Source organism: Capra hircus, chromosome 24, assembly GCF_001704415.2.
Source record: "Capra hircus breed San Clemente chromosome 24, ASM170441v1, whole genome shotgun sequence".
Classification (NCBI taxonomy): Eukaryota; Metazoa; Chordata; class Mammalia; order Artiodactyla; family Bovidae; genus Capra; species Capra hircus.
In genome coordinates, this window is record NC_030831.1 from 56,425,486 (window position 1) to 56,448,068 (window position 22,583).

At 40.6% G+C, this 22,583-nt stretch overlaps 1 protein-coding gene across 3 annotated transcripts in view; it reads left to right on the forward strand.

Moving 5' to 3' along the window:
- Positions 1-22,583, forward strand: part of WDR7 (WD repeat domain 7) — a 354,279-nt gene that overhangs the window by 228,681 nt on the left and 103,015 nt on the right. For all 3 annotated transcript variants that reach the window (XM_018039552.1, XM_018039554.1, XM_018039553.1), the window contains one exon: positions 13,596-13,782. In XM_018039552.1, coding sequence (XP_017895041.1) covers positions 13,596-13,782 — 187 coding nt within the window. The remainder of the gene's footprint in view (positions 1-13,595; positions 13,783-22,583) is intronic.

Genomic DNA, 22,583 nt, shown 5'->3' on the forward strand with positions numbered 1-22,583 from the left:
TCGAGTTGGGTTGGGGGTATCTTCCCTTTTTCCTGCCTCTGTAATATGGTTCTATAAACATACATTTAAGATGGCATAATTAGATTCTCTTTGTAACCTGAAATAGGTCTGATCCTAAGCTCATTTACTGTCTTAGAACAGAATTGATCTTGCTTTCACATTTAATTCACCTTCTACAGATTTTGAGAGGAAGAAAAATCGCAATGCTAGCTCTGCGTAACTAGGCCAGAGTTAATAAGGGCAGGTTGGAAACCCAGCGTTATCATATTTGTTTGCCTTTCTCTGTCTACTTTTTAAGTGTTAATATACGCAGATCATTCAGATAAACAGTTCTGGCCAGCTTGAGGCTCCTGCCAGTTTGGCTTTACTTATCATACATGTTCAAATGATTCTGCTCTTACTCAATTGTCATGAACCCCATTTACGGTATCTGGGATTACCAGGAGAAAAACAACAGGATGTATTTCATTTGCAATATTAAACATAAAATCCCTTTGCAGATGTCATCTTACATGTGGAGTATGACATAGCCTTTTCCTTTTAAATAAATATTATGCACAGTATAATGGATAGGACAGAAGATTTCAAGTCAAGGAAACCGTATTGTAGCATTACTAACAGTATGATCTAGAGTAAGTTAGTTAAGGTTTGTGAGAAGCAGTTTTCCTCATCTTTGAAACTGAAACTAGCGTCATATTCCTCCCTGGGTTCTTTTCAGAATAAATACCTTACACATAAACCACCCAGCACAGTACCCGCCACCTACCAGGCAGTCAGCAAATAGAATTGCCCCTTCTTCCTTCTTTTTTTTTTTTCCCCTTTTTCTTCATTTTTATTTATGTATTTTACTGATTTTTCCTACTGTTTTGTAGAAAGCTCTTTTAAAAATATATCTTTTCCCCCACTGTGTCCCCCTTGGCCTGACAAAGCAATAAATTTCTCCTTCACCCCCCACCCCCCACACACAAATAATTCCAAAAATATAATATATTTTTAGAAGGACTGGAGTCTAAGTATTAATGGTTTTCCTCCTTTAAAAAAGTCTTTTTTTGAAGTCTTAGTTCAGTATACAAATAAATATCTGTGATTGAAGGAAATAATTAGGGAACAATGTCTGTGCCATTATATACACAGAGATTGTATATGGGAGATGGAAGGAGAGGAGTATATCAAAGGCTCCTCTGTGGCAGGCCTGATATGTTGTATCATTCCGTACTCCAGTCAGGGAGGTCCTGGTGGTCCGGTAGCTGAGACTCTGCTCCCAGTGCAGGGGCCCGGGTTCGATCCCTGGCCAGGGAATGAAATCTCACATGCCGCAACTAAAAGATTCTGCATGCCATACCAAAGACTGAAGAGTCTACATGTCAGATAAATAAATAAAAATACTCTTGTCAGCTCCAGAGACAGGTCTCCCTGCACCTCATCTGACCTCATTAGATGAGGAAGCTGACGCCCAGCATGTGTCATGTAGCGTCAGACTGTTGGCAAGTGCACTTTGGGGACTGGAGTCTCGGTCTCACTTCACGGCTGTCCACTGGCGTCCGTGCATCAGTCACCGCAGAGGAGGGTGGCTGTGCCTGCTAACAGGAAGGGAGCAGGGTCATGGTGTGGATGAGCAGACCGGACCGAGGACTTTCTCATGTTAGACTCGTGGTGCTCTGCTCGCCCTCCATTCTGAAACCCACTTCTTGAAAAGGAAATGGCAGCCCACGCCAGTACTCTTGCCTGGAGAATCCTGTGGACAGGGGAGCCTGGTGAGCTACAGTCCATGGGGTCACAGAGTCAGACACGACTGGGTGACTTCCCTTTCTTCTAAGACATGGTTTAGCCATAAGTCATATTCTTCAGGTAGGTTGGGATAGACAGATTGAGCACAATTATTCTATGGTATACTACCTGGATAAGAAATTATCGTATAATCATACCAAATTAAATCCATATATGTCTGTAAAGTTTTTAAAATGTTTTGACAGTCTTATTTATTTTTCTTTATTGCTCCCAGACAATTCAGAAGTATTTGGGCATTTTTATATGTGCTGTGCATAATATTAGAAATAAATACTGTAGTATATTTCTTCCACGTTCTACTTGGCTGCCAGTGATAGTAGAATAGCAGGAAAAAAAAATGTATTCTTATTGTGGTTTACAGCGTTACTTCTTTCATCTTTCATTGAAGATGAAGACTGGTTTATAGTGCTTTTCAATCTATAGTTTATTATAAAAAAGAATTAACTAATGAAACTACAGCCATATATAGCTGTTTTGCAAATTCATTAAGAAAGAAACTACATTTGAGGGGGAGAAAAAAAAAAATTAGAACCATGCAGTAGCCAGTAAGATGTGAGGCAGCTAATTGCTTCCTGTCCCTTTTGAAATTACTCAGCCTGAAAAAAGATAGCACATATTGATTTACTGTATAGTAAATGTCCCACGTCTGTGCTCCTCTCACACCCAGATGCACACACACTGCACATTCACACACAGCAGGAACATCACAAAACTGGGTACCCACCCCTTTCTTTCATCAAACTTACGTAATAAAATCAGGATGGAACATTTTCTTTCTTTGCAGAGGGAGATAGCATAAAATCATGAAAACCCGCAAATGAGTGGCAGTGTGATATTATCTTGAATGCGTGATGTGTTTGTTTGCTTTAAATCTTTTAAAAAGCAAGTTTTCCAAGGAAAAAGAAATATTTCCTGATGATGTAGTAGCATCAGTTAATCCACATGCAAATTAATATATCTATATGCGTTTGTAGTATTAGAAGCGATGTCAGAACTTAGGCTTGGTTGATCATTTTTTTGAAGTTAATATGAAGATTATGCAAATTCAACCTGTGCTTGTCAGTATGGTCTTTTGCTTTATTTCAGGAACGATCCACTCATCTAGAGAACGGGGGTTTTATTCATGTATGTTGTAACTCCTGTTTGTGATTTTTCTATAAATGTTTGATTTTTTTCAGCATGGACTTTGAAAGTGCTAGTTTTGGTTGTCCTAAAGCCAAATCATTAAAATGAGTGAGAAGTTTAAAAATAATAATAATAGATCTTACAGAGGACACTAAAATCTGCAATTACTCATGTAAGCATATATTTCTGGACTGTAACAGCATGTGTATGTTTCTTTTTTGCTTTAAATGAACATAAATTGTTATTTATGATTTTTAGGTGTGATCCTGGTTGCTTCTTTAGCTCAGATAGTTGAGGAATTCATTGTATTACAGTATATTGCACTTTACAGTATATTGCGCTTTATCTTGAAAGGATCAGAGCATCCTTATTTGCAGAAGAGATGGGATTTTGGGATTGGAATGACTTCTCCTTTATTAGATTGTGTGTTAATATATTTCTGCGTGTCCTTTATGTCAAAAAAATGTGTATCACTCCCCCACCCCACCCCACCAAGTTTTTCTTGGAAATATATTTGTCCTTGTTTGACATTAGCATCTATTCCCAAAGAGCCCTGTTTCAGATTTTCATGGAGCTTCGTTGATGGCTCTTCTGTAAACACACCGGCACCCCTTTCATCCCAGGATTCTGAATATAGGCTTGGCTGCTCCTGCAAGGCTGCTGTTTACTGGCAAGTTCCCATTAACACAGCCACAACTCCTGGGTTAGATAATGGACTCAAAGGTTAAGAGCAGAGGATCTCAACAGCTCCAATCAGCAGGGCTTTTCCAGGGCTAATTACCTCTTTGCTGCGCTGACTCTAATGTGACATGTTTATTGCCTTAACTAACAACTCATTAGCTTAGTTGATGTTTTTGTCAATATTAATTCGTTCATTTAAGCCAAGTCAAAGCTTAAACAAAGATGTCCAGACTGAGAAACGGGCAGCAGAGTGACTTTTGTTTGTTCATCTTTTTTTTTTCCTCCCTTACTCAACCTCAATAAAATAAATGTGTAGAAAGGAAACTTTAGAGTGCTTATATTGAGAATGTTGGTATTCCTTTGCCTGCATGTAGAACAATTCTGACTTTATTTCCACTGTAATTATTCTACATTCCATGTCACAGCTCACTTAATATGTAGTGTCTACTAAGGGCCACTATATTTCCCTGATGGCTTAGTGGTAAAGAATTTGCCTGCAGTGCTGGAGATGCAGAAGACATGGGTTCAATCCCCGGGTCAGGAAGATCCCCTGGAGGATGGCGTGGCAACCCACACCAGTATTCTTGCCTGGAGAATCCCATGGACTTAGGAGCCTGGCAGGCTAGAGTCCATTAGGTTGCAAAGAGTAGGACAAGACTGAAGCAACTGAGCAAGCACACCAGGGCTGCCCTCTTTACTCTTTGACTGGGTATCTATAAAGGGTTAATGTTCAGCAGCTCCTCATTCCAGTTGAATCTTTTACTGTGGTTATTAGAAAAAAGATAAGTCATTTTTCATATTATTTTACTCTCCACTGGACTACCTATAAAATTACTTGAGATTTATCTTATAATGATCACAAACTTCCTTAATTAGCCTGTGTGAATTATTTTAAAAGTAGAAGCAGTTATGAAGTTATATCAGGTGTTTTTTGCCATACTTTTCATTATCATTAATAGTATTTATTAAAGAATATCATTGTTTTGATTTTATGTGTTTTTGTAAATAATAAATTCTAGAAGCCTAAGAGGTGTACACATGGGTAAAGTAGCTGAGCATGAGCCCTTGCTTGAGTAGGGGGTCGATTTCTTTGGAGAGACCCATCAGCGTCTTGTGAATCCTGTCATACATTGGCCCAGTCCGTCTCACGTGCTGTTAAGGGGGTACAGATGACCAGAAATGGTTAAGGTCAAATGCTAGTGGAACTGCAGTGTTAGGGAAGTTTCATCTTTGAGAAAGGGCCAGTCTCTGCTTAGAAGGCCAGAGACTCACACTGGTTGGTTGGTTCCTGGAGGTGATCAGGCCTAGAGAAGGCTGATAGAAGCTATGCATAGAACATGGTAAGAAATACATGTTTTATAAACCGGAAAAACTCCTGTTTCCTCCATCTTTCTGTACCTAGAGCGCATTCCACAAACTCCAAATTGTTTTCAGTAGTCATGAGAGTTCACTGTCCCGGAAGATGAACATGCTTTAGTTTGTGCAGTTGCCTGTCACCTTTTGCAGAGTGCTTCCCTCTCTCTCGCTTTCTGGGCTCTTGGTCTGCTGATTTTTCTTCCCAGGACTTAGTACTACTTGACATACCTATGTGTTCATTTGGTTGTTTTGTCTCAGCTAGAATGTAAGTTTCATGAGAGCTTCATAAGCTTCAACTTGGTTGACCTGTGCTTTAGAACCATGTCTGGTCCCCAGCAGGCCTAGGAAATAATGGGTCAGTGAAAGGATCCCCCAGCTCCCAGCTATTAGGTGCCAGAGCTAGAACTTGAACCCCTGTTTTCTTGCTTTGCTTTCCGCCCCTGCCCCCAACCATTCATGACATTCAGCAACCACACACCTTTGGGGAAAAGGACATAGAAATATTTAGATCATTCAACTAAAGATTCCATAGGGAAAAAAAAAAAAAGATTCCATAGATCCATGGATTATTTTTTGTTTTTACTTCTTTGACATCATAAACATCTACTTCTACAATTTTACTTCTTTATTGCTGTTCCGCAAACTGTCAGCACTTTTTACCTTCCTTAAGGAGGAAAAGAGCCTTATACAGTAAGTAATATCCTTTTGTTTATGTGGAGGTAAAACACTTATTTTGGTCTTCCACCCAAAATACATGAAATATCAAAAACAAAATGAGATTAAATTTCACTGTATGACACAACTTAATTAGGAACTCAAAAAGAAAAAAATGTCCTTTCAATCAAGCAGCATTGGATTTTATACTCTTCTGATTGTAGGACAAGAAACAGCTACTTTATTTGAATCAGAACTGTTTTGACTAAGCTGATATCACATTAATAAGTTTTTAATAAGTTACTTAATAAGTATTTAATAAGTTATTAATAAGTTTTAAAATAACTTCCTAATTTAACAGAAAAATTTTATGCCTTTTAGTAAATGAAATGATGGCTTGATTTCTATGTAATACAGGATGTAAAAAGTTCAAAAGTAGTTTTTTATAGCTATTAATACAAAGCCTCTCATCATAGAAGTGTTTATTATTCTATGTCCATGAATAATGCGCACTGTATTGGGATTATTTTTAATCAAATCATGTACCTGTGTAAAAAAGCCAAAGAATAGAATTCTAGATGGCACTCTGCCATCCTGGTTCTTTGATGGACATTAGCAAGTGGGAAAAGGCTTCATTCAGTTGGTTATACTTTGAAATAAGTAGCCAATCATTATTAATTCATTTTGCACTCATTGTAATGGCACAAATCATCATAAATTCATTTGGTTTAAAGTGCATATAATATGTTCTCCCACAGGAAGTTCTTGTAATTGAGCTATTAATTAGTACATTTTTAAAATATGACGTTTATTTTTTCTCCCCCTTCTGTACTCTCCAGAGCTGAGGAGGTTAGTGGCCATTTCTTTATTAATGATTTTCTTTTAAGTGTGATGAACCAATTTACCTAAACTAGGCCTGTTAACTAGCCAAGTGCTCAGTTACTCCGTCGTGTCCGACTCTGCAACCCCAAGGACAGTAGCCCACCAGGCTCCTCTGTCCATGGGATTCTCCAAGCAAGAATGCTGGAGTGAGTTGCCATTTCCTTTTCCAGTTAACTAGCCGAAGAGGGACCCAAACCTAAGAAAATGGTTCCATATACTGCCTACCAGCAGGATAATAGCAGTAATTGTCAGTCATCTCTAAGGGCTCTTAGGGAATTCTCTGAAATGCTTTAGTTTTATAATAATTCCAGTAAGAAAATCTCATTCTCTCTTGGTAAGCATAGTTTGACTGTGGCTTCTATTTTAGTTGCTAATTCTTAGAACGTCTCCCTGTAGCCCCTGGTTTCCTGTAAACACCTCCTGCCATAACATCCAGGTTCCCTTGACTCCAGCAGGCAGGCACTCCGTGACTGAGGGCCCCGCTGGAGAACGGGCCCTGCCCGGTTCTCACTCCGGAACGGGGCCCTGCCCGTTCTTCCGCGTTGTCCTGCCCCGTTCCCTGCTTCTTTATTCAGCACCTTCTTCATTGGGTTGTGCCAGTTGCTAGAGGGCTTATGACAGCTGGTTGCAGAACAACGAGGCCTTCATACTTCAAGAGGAGCATGTAAGGGAAAACTTAATCCAAAAAAAAAGAAAAGGAAAACTGCAATTGCAAAGCTGGGAAAAAATATCATTGATTTTAAAGCTTTTTAAATGATCCTTTCTTGTTTAGTGCGGTTTCAGCACAAATAGAAACTGGGTTAAAAAAAATACTACACATTCACATTTGTGTCATGAACGTGTCGTGTTAGTAGAATCTGTGGTTATATGAAAATAAAGATTTGAAAAAAAAAAAGAAAATAAAGATTTGAGCTAGTGTTAAAAATGTTTTGTTAGTGTGTTTAACTGCCAGTTAACTGTGTGCCTGTGTGTTTTAAGTGAATAAAATAAGTCATTTTTTTTCATTATGTTTTGAACAGTGTGCTAACGTTGTTCTTTGTGCTATGGAGAGCTCAGGGTACCATCACGTTTAGTTTCTATACTTGCATTAGAAATGCAAAAGGGGAAAAAGTGGAATAGAATCAATAATATAAAAGTGTTATTTATTATCAAATGATGCTGAAAACGATACCCGATGCTTATAGAAATATATAACTATAGTTCTTTATAATTAATAGGGTTGTCTTATGGTAGTTATTCATTAAATGTAGAGTACATTAATAAAGTGAGTCTACACTTTGTGATAAGGATAGAGAAATAATCCATAAAGCAAATTCATTATTTCCTAAGTAACAGCCTCAGAGTGTGTGTGTGTGTGTGTGTGTGTGTGTGTGTGTGTGTGTGTGTATTATGACTTGTATTGTTAATCTTTTGAAAGAGCTGGTCATCACAACCAGCCAGAGAGGGTAAAAATGTTTTAAGTTGGCATTTTTCCTTGGTCAATTTATGACAGGACAGCAGTCATCTTGCCAGAGCAACAAGTTAGCCATAGTATACGGCTGCACCCACAGCTTACATAGGCTTTATTTTGCTATCTCTCTGTCAATCCTTTTCTCATTTTTAGCGTGGTGCTGTTACAGCAAAGTGTAAATATTTTCCTGCAGCCTTGTGCCTCTGTAGCACTTTAAAAAAAAAAATGGTAAGGTTAAAGTAGGAGCACTTTTTAAAAAAACAGCTTGAGATAAGCTTGAGATAAAGCAGCACTAGAATATGGGCTATTGTTGTTACTCTTGACTGCGTGACAACAGAAGTACTTTCTCAACAGCTGGAGGGTCTAAGTTAATTGTGATTTATCCAGTGCTGGATTTTCAGTGCTTTCTGCTTTTTAGGGGGCTCTGTCTTGATTTGATTTCTTGCCAGGGTTCCGAGCCAGTCTGCATTCTGTAGCTCGTTTGGCTAGACACACAGAGTGGCGATGGGGTGGGGCAGAGGGTGCTGCTTGGTTAATGCCCACCATAAAGCTGCCAGTGTCTGTACTGTGCACCCATCTTACTGGTAAGAAAGACTAGTCAACTGATAACCCTGCCGTGAATATGGTCACAGGTCGACTTGAATAATGCTGAAGTCCATTCTGTAACAAGTTGAGTTAGGAACCTCTTGGCAGTCTCAGTGAAAAGCCAGTGGCCAGTAATGGGACTTCTCAGGTGTGATTCTTAGAATGGGGAAGGACCATGCAGTTCCTCGGGACAGTACAAACAGCAGTTATAACAAACAGCAGCTTTTTTCAAAACTTTCTGAGATCATCCTTTCGGGTATGCTCAGTTGTGTCTGACTTTTTTGCAACCACGTGGACTGTAGCCTGCCAGGCTCCTCTGTCCATGGAATGTTCCAGGCAAGAATACTGGAGTGGGTTGCCATTTCCTACTCCAGGGGATGTTCCCAACCCAGAGATCGAAACGGCATCTCTTGCTTCTCCTGCATCGGCAGACAGATTCTTTTACCACTGAGCCATCTGGAAAGTCCTCTGATATCATGGGCCAGTAAAATTTCCAAAAATAAAATTTGGGAGTATTTAGCAGAACTTTGTTTTATTTTGCTGAGTGCAAACATTAAGAAAATACCACTATCTTTATCATTTTATATAAAAAAAATTTATTCACCAAAAAAGTAGTAAGTACATAACCTTAGAATAAGCACTGTTTTAAACTGAATAAATTTAGCTTTATAAAAAAACACTCATTACATTATTTATATTTTACCATTTCACCAGAGAGTCATGGAAACTTGGACATAGACCAGCACAAGTTTGTAGCAGATTCTTGGAAATTTGTGTTCTGTGCATAATTTTACTGAGCATGCTGCATGCATGCTGTATAAAGTAATTTTCAGTATTTGCCAAAGCAAGAATTATGTATTAAGTACTTACTGAATTTATAAATCACGGTGATAAGCCTCATGTGAAAAAATAAGTCTTTTAATGAAAATTTCATATGACCCAGGGAATTTGCTCATTTAGCAGACGTGAAAAAGTAATAAAATTAGCTTTGGACTAATTTTGGAATTAATTAGCTTTGGAATAAATACCAAAGATGCCATATTGTTGTTTGTTAAACGTATAGATAATAATTGCTCTCATAAAAAGAAGAATTGCATTCTAAGGGAAGCAGAGAGGACCTGGCAGAAATTGCCAGCTGCCAAGCACAGCCCATTGCAGCATCCCTGCCTGGAAGATTCCATGGGCAGAGGACTCTGGCAGGCTACAGTCCATGGAGTCGCAGAGAGTCAGAAATGAACAACTGAGCGCATGCGCATGTGTGCGCGCACACACACACACACACACACACACACACACACAGTCCATGGAGTCGCAAAGAGTCAGAAATGAACAACTGAGCGCATGTGCGTGCACACGCGCACACACACACACACAACTGCATACCATTCTCCTTTCACATGAGAACAAAGCCTCAGAATTGTTGAAGATGGCATTGTGGTTGGATAACAAACTACATTTCCCATCCTTCCCTTCCTTCCTTAAACTGGGGGGATTATGATGTAATTTCGGTCCGTGAAATGTAGTTAGATTTTACTGGGGGCTTGGCTTACCTGACACGTGTCCTTCTGCCCTGCAGCCTTCTGCCTCTTCCTGCTGCGAGGTGGGTGCAGTACTGGGTATGCCATCAACCGTCTAGTGGGCGTGATACAGCAAAGATAGAGTCGAGACAGTGATAACTGGGTATCACTGTATTTAGCCGTTGAACCAGCAATAGCAACCTTCTCATTATGTGAGAAAAGATAAAACATATCATTTGTTTAATCTTCTGTTTTGGTAGAATCTCATGAATAAAACATGGTTGTAAAGACGTAAGTTGTGTTCAGAGATGTATACTGGTCACATTGCCCATGGCCTGAGCCACAGGGGCCTGCAGCTAACCGCTGGCCATCCACGGTTCTCAGTTATCTCATCTGAAACATAGGAATAGATCATTGTTTTTTAAGGTCTTTTCGACTTGAAAATGCTATGATTCTAATTCATCCAATTGGCTGGGGATAAGTAGATCAGAATTTAAGAGGCAGTAGGTCTTGCCCCTTTCTGAAAATCTAATCAAACCTCTCCTTCACTTAGAACTTTCTGGTGGTTCCCCATTGTTACCAGAATACAAACTCTTGGCATGGCAGGTAAGGCCCTTTGTGATCGGGCTCTAATAGCGTGTCCTGCCTCGTGTCTCTCTGTTACATTTCATCCACTTCCTCCTCTTTTCCCTCTTGCCCATCACCCGAACCCCTTCCCTTTCCTCTGACAAATTTTCCAGCCCTGTTGAACTGTGTGTAACCGCTTGGTCTGGCCGTGTTCCCTCTCATCTCCTGGTCTTTAGACTTGCTGTTCTCTTTTCCTATAATATTTTTTTTTTCCTACTCCTCTCCCATGAGTGACAAAGTCCTACTTAGTCTTTAGGTTTGGATATTCAGCTCACCTTTCCCTGCTTATATCCCTAAGATCAGATTAAGTGCCCCTGCTAAGTTCTGTCTTGATACCTTGAGCTTATAAATATTTTAACACTCGTCGTAATATGTTCAGATTGCCTGTTTGCTCACCTGTATCCTGAGCTAGAATGAATTTCCTTGAAAAAAACTGAGTCTTGTTCTCTTTTTTTCTCCCCAGGGCTTAGTACACTGTAGCAATACTCTGTAAATAGTTCTCACAGGAATCTTGGGATGGAAGGGTTGGGACCAAATTGTGAAAAGTCTTGAACGAATATCAGGCTGGTTTGTTAAACTTCTTAATGCTGCCGCTGGGAAAGGTTTTTACAAAAAACTCAGTCATAGTGGCAGACGGTGGTATCCTTCTCCACCTTGCCTGCTCAGTGAGGTAGTGTTCCTTGACTGTACAACAGTGGGGCACTTACGTAAGATAAGTTAAGGTATACTTTTGTACAGAATTAAATTCTATCTTGTACGGATTAAAATACAACCTTTATTGGGTACCAGAGATTTTAGAAAAGTTCTGAGAGATAAACTTAAAATTCATAAAGTTCTGTCACAAGCTTTTTTTTTTTTTTTTCTGTCAATAGAGAAAGTACTATCATTGTCTTAATTTTAGCTTTTTTATCACCTTGGTCCATATTGCATAGCACCTAAATCATATGGAGTCATAAGTTAGATAAACTTTAAATTACAGAATACAAGTTGAAAAGGAATAAATGTACCTTTCCCTCATTATTATTATCATATAAACCATTAAAAAAATCTGGTTCTTTAGTATCAACAGAAAGAATATATGATACAGAAATTTGAATCCTAAGATGTCTTCAGAACATAAGTGTCAGTATTGCTGGTAACATTCAAGTTGTAAGCATGTTATTAATCAACAAGGCTAGAAATCAGAAGGTTTAACTTAGAAATCCTCTTATCTTCTCATATTTACATGTTTTGTTGGGAATAACTTGTCAGAGACAGATGTGGAATTTTAACGTCTTTAGAACTCCGAAAGAGATTATTGGGGGAAAAAAAAAAAAAAACAGACACTTATTAGTAGATTTAGAATTTTTGTGTTAAACAGGTCATTTTCCTCTCTGCTTTTCTTGATGCTTCCCCAAATGGTAGAAACTGCCCTGCCAGAGCTGCTGGGGGTCTTTGCTTTGTGTTGTTAGTCACTAAGTTGTGTCTGACTCTTTGCAACCCCATGCGCTATAGCCCACCACGCTCTTCTGTGCATGGGATGTCCCAGGCAAGAATACTTGAGTAGGTTGCCATTTCCTTCTCCAGGGGATCTTCCCGACCAAGGGATCGAACCTGTGTCTCCTGCATTGGCAAGTGGACTCTTTACCATGAAGCCAGAAGGGAAACCATCCTTCTTTTTACCCCCATTTCAATTCATTCTCCTTTAACAATTGGCTGTAACATAAAAGTGAGCAAATGCTTTTACTTGTTGGGTGCAGTAAATTAAATTTCATATGCTATGTTCTTAATTTTGGAAACAGACAAGTTCAACCTGTTATTCAGAATGAGCCTCGATTGCCCTTCATGGAACACATGCCGATGTAGCCCTTGGCAGTACACTGTGTATGATTTTAGTTCATTTAACACTCTGGCCCTTTGCAATAGCTATTATCATCCCCATTTTACAGATAAGGAAACTGAGGTTCACTGAGTATCTTCCTAAGCCTAACCCCCTAGTAAGTTATAAACTGATTAATACTCTGTTGAATCTGAAAACTCTGTTCCCTTTAACCAGTATGCTATACAGTGATGTGATTTACAGACTGTTTTGTTTCTTCCCCTCAAAAACAAATACAAAAGCTTCTTCTAAGTTGCGGTTTGTTCTTTGCAGTCCCTGGTGCTTTTTTTGTTTTTCATGTCAAAATGCCTTTGGAAGTAGATGAGCTTTTGCAGCTTAAACACTATCAGGTTTTTATATACAAATGGTTAGCTTGATCTTCAACATAAAGGAGTGAGTATTGACTAAAATCCAGATCATGTCTTCAGATTTCGAAGTAATATTAAGCTATTTTTAAAAGGTGTGTAACAAACTTACGTAAAGAATTGACCATGTGCTCGACATCATCGGCTGTCAGTACATGGGAATGTAGAGGCACATTCGTGCCTGGCCTGGGTTAGGGAGAGACTTTTAAAAGCGAAACATTCTACTCCATTTCTGAGTCCTGGTGATAATCATTGCCTGTGATGAGGCATGTTGCTGATGAAGCATCATATATAAACTCTGTTAGATGTAGAAGAAAGATGAAGAAATACCATCTTACATTATTTGAAACCATCTCCATTTCACAGAACGTTGAGTAGGGAGAAAATTGTTTGGAAGTTTAGACTCACTGATATGTTTTGAAATTATATGTACTTATTTATATATAGTTATTATATAATTACAGCACTTCAGAATTTAGTAGAAAATGTTGTCACTTAACATCTCTTTAAAGAGATAAAGATACTCTCTTTAAAGTACATGGCTAAACAAACTGTAAACTTGAGATCTTTTATAGTCTTACTATTCAAAACCCCTTTTCAATTAAAAAAGATAAATCCAAAGTGGTTTATATTTTGAAAATATAGTTCAAAGAAAACATCACAAAGAAAATTACTTTATAGCTCTGTCTTTTGTTTTGTAATTTTAGGTAAGGCCCTGACGTTTCTTCTGCTGCAGCCACCAAGCCCTAAGCTTCCTCCACATAGTACCATCCGCAGAACAGCCATTGATCTGATTGGACGTGGTTTCACAGTCTGGGAACCTTACATGGATGTGTCTGCTGTCCTTATGGGGCTTCTCGAACTTTGTGCTGATGCCGAGAAACAACTTGCCAAGTACGTGCTCTGTTTTCAATTCATTTGGCTTCTGTTGATTTTGTTTGGTTTTAGCAGAGGTCATTGATTATAATTTTTTTTATAATTTTTAAATTTATAAAAATAATTTTGGGGGCATTTTTAAGTGCCAAAAAATAGACCAGTATCTCAATATATGAAATTTTGGAAGTAGACAATGAAAGGGAGATATGTTCCTGTCATTTTAATACAATTGAGATAGCTGTAAGCCAATGAATGATTTATCTGTGACATAGTTTTAAATTTATTTTTATTGCACTTTGACATATTATCAGCTAATAATAATATAAACATATCATATGTGGAAAATAATACATATATGGTTGCTCAAAATGTTGTACTGATACAATACATGGCCCAGTTGTTGGGGGAATTACTCCTTTGCCCTCACATTAATTTTTAAACCTACTTTACTGAGGTTTCATCTGCACCCAGTTGACGATCAGCCCTCAGGGGGTTGCAGGGGTCCAGGGAAGCAGGGACGAGAGCAGTGGAAAAGGAATAGGAGCCGAGGCAGTTCCTAAAATAAAACTGAGGCCGGTGTTAGAAGTTAGTATTGACTTGAGAACCCAGCCTCCTGACTCCTGGAGGAAGTCTTTTTTGTTTTGTTTGGATGGTGTAAACTACATAGAATATGAGCTTGACCACTGAGTCCCTCTTAAAGGATACCATTCAGTGACATTGACCACACTGACAGTTAAGCCGTCATGAGCACTCCCTGGTTCCCAGGTGTGGCCACCCCGATGGAGACTCCAGGTCCATTGAGAAGTCGCTTCCCGTTCTCTCCTCCCAGCGGCCCTGACCGTTTTCCGTCTCTGTGAAGCTGCCTGTTGTGGCCGTTTCACATAGACGGAGTTATGTAGTATGTGGGCTTTTGTGTCTGACTCCTTTCACTTAGCATGATGATTCCAAGGTCCGTTCACGTTGCAGCCTCTTTTCAGTACTTCGTTTCTTTGTACGGTCGAGCAACATTCCGTTCTGTTGATTTACTGCATTTTACTTCTGTATCCACTGATGGCCATCTGGGTTGTTTCTACTCTAGTCCACTGTTGTGAATAGAGCTGCTATGGGAATTCAGATTCATGTAGATGTATTTGTGTGAACAGCTACTTTCATTTCTAAGTAGATAACCCGAAAGTGGCATTGCTGGGTCAGATGATAGTTCTGTATATAACCTATTAAGATGAATCACCAAACTGTTCTCCACAGCAGCTACACAGTTTTCTGTGTGTTCCAGCAGCGTGCACGAGGCCATTTTCTCTCCACCCTCGCCGCCACCTGTCTCCCATTTTTGTTGCTTTCCGAGTATAGTCATCCTAGTGAGCGGGAAGTCCTAGTGGCGGGAATCTTGCACCCCTGTCTGTCTTGCGATGCCTTTCTCAGTGTACAGGCAGATCTTGTTTTATTATGCATAGTTTTATTGTGTTCTGCAGATACTGGGTTATTTTGTTGTTGTTGTTTTTTTCTTTTTACAACTCAAATGTTTGTGCTGACCCTGCATCAAGGAAGTCTTTTGGCACCATTTTTCCAGCAGCGTTTGATCATTCATGACGCTTCGTCTTGTTTTGGTAATTCTAGCAGTATTTCGGACTTTTTTTTATTATTGTATTTGTTGTGGTTATCTGAAGTCAGTAATCTTTTATGTTATTTTTGTAACTTGTGATCTTTTTAGCAACAATGTATTTTTAAATTAAGGGATATACATGTTAAGAAATACTTAACAGTATTGTGTCCTTAGTCGTCTACAGTGTAGTATAAACGTCCTTTTTATGTGATTGCTGAGAAGCTAAAAAATTCACGGTTCACTTTATTGTGATGCTCGCTTTACTGCAATGCTCTGGAACTGAACCTACAGTATCTTCTGGGCCTGCTTGTAACTGTTAGCACCTCTTTTGATTTTTTTTCAGTGAATGACATTTCATTCTTATCATTATTAACCTTTAAAAAAAAGCTAGAGTTCTCTGCCCTTTTCTCCATGGCTGCCTCTCTCATATCCATGCTTTGGGCCTGTCTCTCTGCTGGCTGCTCTGTGCTCAGAAGCGGACACCAGAGCAACAGCTGAAGGCTCGACTGGGATGCCGTGACTTTGTCCTCAGGCTGGGCATGCCCATTTCAAAGTCCCGAGATTGCTGAGTCGGGGAAGGGAATTCATTTCAAACCCAAGCAGCCGCCCTCCCCCGTCGCACCCCGTCCTACCGCCATGCTTCCTAAGCCTCACCTCTGAGTCTCCTCGCTCAGCGCCCTTCAGCAGCTTCTTTCACCTCTCACCTCCGTTCCATCTGCAAGCTGGGGCTAATTAAACACCTGCATCGTAAGACTGATGGTAGGTGAGTTTGTATTTGTCACGTGCTTAGGAGAGCCCTTAGCGCATATTGAGAGACTGGATGGATGTTGCCATCTGATGTTGGGTGGGGGGTGTGGATGGTGATGCCCTTGTCATTGTCCTGGTGTTCAGCAGCTGAAGAGACACTCATTTCTAGAATGATCACTTCCACATAATGGCAACCACGATAATTTCTGCACAGGAAGCCTGAAGGTTCTTGATTGACTTTAAGGGGAAGGAGGAACAATGAGCCCATGAGTTAGCAGTAGTCGTAAGAGGCAGCTGGCCTTTGTGCAAAGCCTGACATGTATTTTCAATCTTTTATCCTCCCCTCGGCCGCAGCTGCGGTTGACACCTTCATGGAGTCAACAGAGTGCCTGCTGTTACCTCAGCTCTCCTGGTTACCTTGCTGCTGCTGCTGCTGCTGCTGCTGCTAAGTCGCTTCAGTCGTGTCCGACTCTGTGCGACCCCATAGACGGCAGCCCATCAGGCTCCCCCGTCCCTGGGATTCTCCAGGCAAGAACACTGGAGTGGGTTGCCATTTCCTTCTCCAATGCATGAAAGTGAAAAGTGAAAGGGAAGTCGCTCAGTCATGTCTGACTCTTCACGACCCCACGGACTATAGCCTACCAGGCTTCTGCGTCCATGGGATTTTCCAGGCAAGAGTACTGGAGTGGGGTGCCATTGCCTTCTCCGCCTGATTACCTTGAGAAGCCTTTAATATTTTTGATTGTCCAGAATTCGCTTCGACAGAATTTTATAGCCTATTTTCAAATCTGGTCCAAACACAATTTCAATGATTATGCAGTTTTGTTTTGTTGCCTGGGAGAAGTGATAGGTTTTTATTTTAGGCTAACCATTTAATATTTTATTTTGTGTTTAAATAAGTTCACACAAAGCTTATATCAGCAAACATAAAGATGTGCTGTGCTTTATCTACGTGGAGTATGTCCACAGACACCAATGCTTGGGTTCTCAGTAGGTAATTTAAATCTTGCTTTTACATCGTTTTCTGTCATGAAGGTTAGCATAACTCTCTGCACACTGCTCTGAATAAATGAACGTATCAGCATGTAGCCTTGAGGAGTCCAGTGTAATTTTCATCATGATAAATTGCATAATAAGCCAGAAAATGTTTGTTTATTAATCTATAACAAGATTTAGATTGAAAATGGCCTGTTCCATCCCTGACACCCTTTACAGGCTGCAGAGGGACTGAGATGCAGCGGAGCAGAGCAGCGGGGGTGACTGGGCATCTTCCCCTCCTAGTGCCCACAGGCCGCCCCTCCTGTGCGTGGTTAACTGCACGCACGGTAGCAGTGCCTGGCCACTTCGCTCCTGATTGTGATCTTAAGCTTGCTTTATGAAGAAGCCTTTATATTAGTCTTCTCTTTTTAAAAAGAAAAAAAAAAAAAATACAAGAGTGCTTCCCCCTTTATTCCAATTCTTGTGAGCGTATGGAGGGGCTTCCGGGCAGGGCAGCTCGCTCAGGCTGCTACCAACATCTGAAGGACACCCGTGACGGGAGGGAGAGTTTCTGTCCTTCCCTCGGTCCCCTGCATCAACATCCTCTGTCAGGGAGGACTCCTCTGAGAAGGCTTCTGAAAAGCCACATATGGCTCAAGACGAGTAGAGCATTCTCCCAGAATTAAGGTTTTTAATTTTGAAGTAGGACTTTAAAATCTTACCTCTTTGGAATCAAAATGAAGCCAGCTGTTTTCAAACATTTTGCCAAATTTTAAACTGTGTTTCTTAACTAAGCAAGCATCTCTGGAAGGGACAGTGTTAGGTGCCATGTGTAGTGAGAGAGTGGCATGAGACCCAGATCCTGAGGGCCCTTGTAGTCTTCCAAGAAAGAGAAGATCCTACAGGAAGGAGGAGAGTGAATGGTATGGACATTCAGAGCACGGCTGATAAATTCTAGCGGGGCACCCAGACAGCACCCAAAGGAGAGTGTCCACTGAATCTTCATTTCAGTGATCGTGAAAAGAGGAGGGGACAGATGGGAAAGCACGGGTGTGCTCCAGAGAGGCTGGCGAGCAGCTCCACAGCAGGAAAGTGAAAGGAAACATTCTTTTTTAGCCAATTTTATTCATTAATTTCTCACAGAACTTAAACCCTGGGATGCTTCCATCAAAAACGTGGACATAATTGCCTTCCTCGTCATCTCTCGGGAACAGAATTGGGGTCAAAGAGAGGATTGGTTTTACCTTTTTCTATATTAAAAGACTGTAAAAATGATTACGAAAGATTATGAGACGACTCTCAGAGAGGTGCTTTCTCTTGGCCGCAGTAACACTGTGGTCAGTGGAAAAAGTGAGGTTCAAACCCAGGTCTCACTGATACCAAAAGCCACGCTCCCACCGCTGTGTCATCTTACATTCGAAACTGTACACCCGGAGAAGTAAAGACCAGTGGAGCACTCAACTTAAAACCACCTTAAAACTACCTATGAAAAGGAACTTGGGCTTCCCTGGTGGCGCAGTAGGAAAGAATCCGCCTGCCAGTGCAGAAGGCGTGGGTTGGATCCCTGGGTTGGGAAGATCCCCTGGAGAAGGAAATGGCATTTAATGAAGTCCTAGAATTTTAGGAACAAAACTCTTCTTCAGCAGCATGCAATCTATTGCCCTTAATATTTATTAAGTAAAAGTTAAGTTGTAGAAATTAAACAACTTATCTGAGGTTACACCAGTCCTCTGAGGGCTAAGACCATCACTTGGGTCTCCTAGTTCTCATTTTACTGCCCCCGCACCACATGATTATGTCACCCTTGGTTTAATGAGTGATCCGCAGGTAGAATCTTAAGAGAGGAATTTCTAAGGTTAATAATTACAGGCTTCTTATTCATGACGAACTGTTTAACTGAACGTGGAAGCTGCACCTCATTGAAATCATACGTTGCCCCATCCCTTGCTAACTCTGAAAAAATAGAAACATACACAGTATTATCTTTTTTATAATCCATGATTATTTAGATCAGCATGGTCATGAACATATGGATAAAATGTTAGAAACAGTAGAAAATCCTACCTTTTTAGATAATAAAGTACAGAAGGATCCCTGTGCTCTTGTATGTGCTGAACTCTGTGATTCTGATTCCAGTTGTCCTAATTCATGTTGCCGACCTTTACTCTGAAGGAGACCAGCAGATCGGGGCCAACCCTGCAGCTGAAAGTGCCAGACTCTCACCTCATACTGCTGTGATGGAGGGGTGTGGGTGAACTCCACCAACATTTACAGTTGCCAGACTTTGAGAAAGAAACATACAATCACTGGAAACCACGCATGCTTTGATAACATAGATAAGTGCTTTATGTTAGATTTTTGAATGATATGAAATAGAGTTGGAGAAAAAGAATTGACATTTTAACTCAAATCTTGAGCATGTTTTTTAGATTTGAGAGCCAGAGAGTAAAGAACGCACCATACAAACACTGAGGTGCTTTAAGCTTCCATATTTGAATTATTTTTCCTATTCACATGACATTTATTTTTAGTAGAAAGTTTGTAATTAGAGGAAACCACTTATCTAAATCTGCGTGCAATGTGGGAGACCTGGGTTCAAACCCTGGGTTGGAAAGATCTCCTGGAGAAGGGAATGGCAACTCACTCCAGTACTCTTGCCTGGAGAATCCCATGGACAGAGGAGCCTGGGGGGCTGCAGTCCATACGGTCACAAAGAGTTGGACATGACTGAGTGACTCTCTCTCTCTCACACACACGCACGTATACACACTTATCTAAATCATGTTGGCATAGATTTTAATCATTGTAAATGTATACATCATATAGGAAGTATGTCTAAAATATAAGTACTTGTTGGAGGAATTACTGCCTTTGAGTTGAGGAAATTAGTGCCACCTGTGACTTATCAGATTCAGGTCCCACATGACAAAGAGGAGTTGCTGACTTCTTACTACATTTAGGACAATTGTTAATACACCTGTTTTACCAGGAAGGGGTAGGAAGGAATTCCCAGATGATACATAATTATGCCTTTGCAAAATAATTTTAGTCTTTGTTTTAGAGAGAGAGCATTTTCAGTCCTTGCTGCTGTTTGTCTTAGGTCACTGCCATAACAAAGCGTGTAGATTGGGTTACTTAAAGAGCAGACACGTAGTTTTTGCAGTCCTGGAGGCTGGGAGATTCAAGATCAGGATGCTGTAAAGACCTCTTTCTGAGGTCCCTTCTCTTGGCTTCTAGGCTCTGCCATCTTGCTGTGTCCTAACATGACTTCTTTGTGGCCAAGATTGGAAGAGAGACAGCAAGCTCTCTTATGTCTCTCCTAAGGGCACTAATCTCATCACAAGGGCCCCACCCTCATGGCCTTATCTGATTATCTCCTTAGAGGCCCAGCTCCATACACTATCATCTTGAGTCCTGAGGTGTCAACATATGAATTTTAGGGAAACACAAGCTTTCAGTCCATAACCAGCTTGACTACGATTTGCAGGTTATTCTGTGAAAGTTTAAGTGTTTTTCTCCCTGGAACATTCCCCTACAGCATTCCTTAATTTGATAGATGGGGAAGTCTAACGACTGTAGAAGTGCCATTTAACTGAAGTGGTCTTACATGTAACTTTTAAAAAGCGTTTACCTCCATGGGGTAAGGATTAGAACAGGATTAATGAGCAGTCAGGTAAGGAATGTGCTTGGCCTGAGTGGACTCTTTTTCTATTCATGGTTTTTATCTATAATATCTATCATCTCTGGTATTTCGTATTGGATATATATTCTGAAATGCTGAGTAAAACAGGGAGTGTGGCGTGTCATATTTTTCAGAATAAAAACTGAAACCAAGACCCATCCTATAAACCTATATAACAAATGATCTGCATAACAGCCAGACGAGCTGGATCAGGCGAAAAGATGGAGCTCTGTGTTTATACAGATTCCAGAATAAGACAGACACCCCCTTTCATTTCAAGCCTCTGATATTATGATCCTTCCTTGTTCAGTTAGAATCTCACGTTATAATATATCACACACCCAGCACACTTTTGACTTTCAAGATAACTACATGCAGAATTAGACTGTGTCTGTTGGGACTACCAGATCAATTAGTTTGACTTCATTGCCTGGTCAATTCAGTCAAATAACTGGCTTAAGTGTTGTTTTTTTTTTTTTTTTTCCTGCTGAATTTACCAGGTAACTTCATTTAGTGCAGAGCTATTGAACTACTACTATGACCAAGGGCTGTACTAGGCACATCGGTGGTGGGAAAAGGGCATACACAGGGTTAGAAGGCATAGTCCCAGTCTGTGTATCGGTTCACAATACAAAACTAATTCAGAATGAGAGTCAGTGCTCAGGACCCGGAATAAACAGGTTTTGTCGTTGGTTGTTTTTATTTCAGTAGAGGGTCACTGAGCGCTCTAGCAATTGCAGAATACCACACGGGCTTCCACAGAGTTGAACAGAGTGGACGGAGGAGAGCATGCCAGTGGGGAAAGGGGGTAGTGGAGAAGTGTTAGCAAAGTACTGCGATTGAAAAGGAGTGAGTTTTAGGGACCGGCTTTGAAATTAGTCTGGCTGCGGGAGCATGGGCGTGCAGATGACAGTGATAAATTAGCGAAACTAGATTATGGAGGGTCTGGAATCTCCAACCGAGGAGTTTAAGATTTTTCTAAGCACCCAGACCCACTGAAGTTTTTAAGCAGGTTAACCATGAAATAAAGCTGGTGCTCTGGGAAGATTACTCCAGCAGTGGTGCACTGGAGACTGTCGATGGAAAAGGCAAGGTTTCTCTTCTTCCCCTGTTGCCTGGGTGACTCCTTTCTGTTATCACGCTCACAACCCGCCCGCTTGTGCTCAGTGGATACCCTGAGGGTCACTGCAGAGCCCTGACCTCAGAGCAATAGCTGCGTCCCCATTCTGAGGTCCTGGCCTCAGACTGCCAGGCACTGAGGACAGGCATCCCTCAAATGCACACACCGTCTCTACCAACTGTTGGGTGGTCCGTGGAGGGCAGTGGATGGCACTGTGCTATGTCTCTGGTTAGCTTCGTTCCCTGTCACTCTATAGCTTCTTTTCTTAATTTCATACGTTACCACTTCGCTTCCTGTAAGAAGTTTGCCAGTTTCCCCAAATTCACAAGGTCATTTGCTGAGTAGGAGGAAGGGTGGTGTATGACTAAGCCTTTCACTTGAAACCAGTGACCAGCAGGTTTCACTTGAAACCAGTGATCTCGCTCTCTTTGTTTCTATTTCTCTGGTGACAAGAAGCATCTGTTGCAACGGTAATATGTCAGATGCAGGACTAGATGTTTTTGCATCTTGTTAGCTGATGCATTCTTCTCATCAGCCTGGTGAAATCAATATTCTAATATACCCACTTTACAGACACTGTTCTGCTATTTGTAGACAGTGTCCTGCTGTTTAGTACAGTCGCGCTCTGTTACAGCTTTATCTGCACACCAGTGGATATCCATGCATCCCATGTCTTCATTCAGGCTACTGTT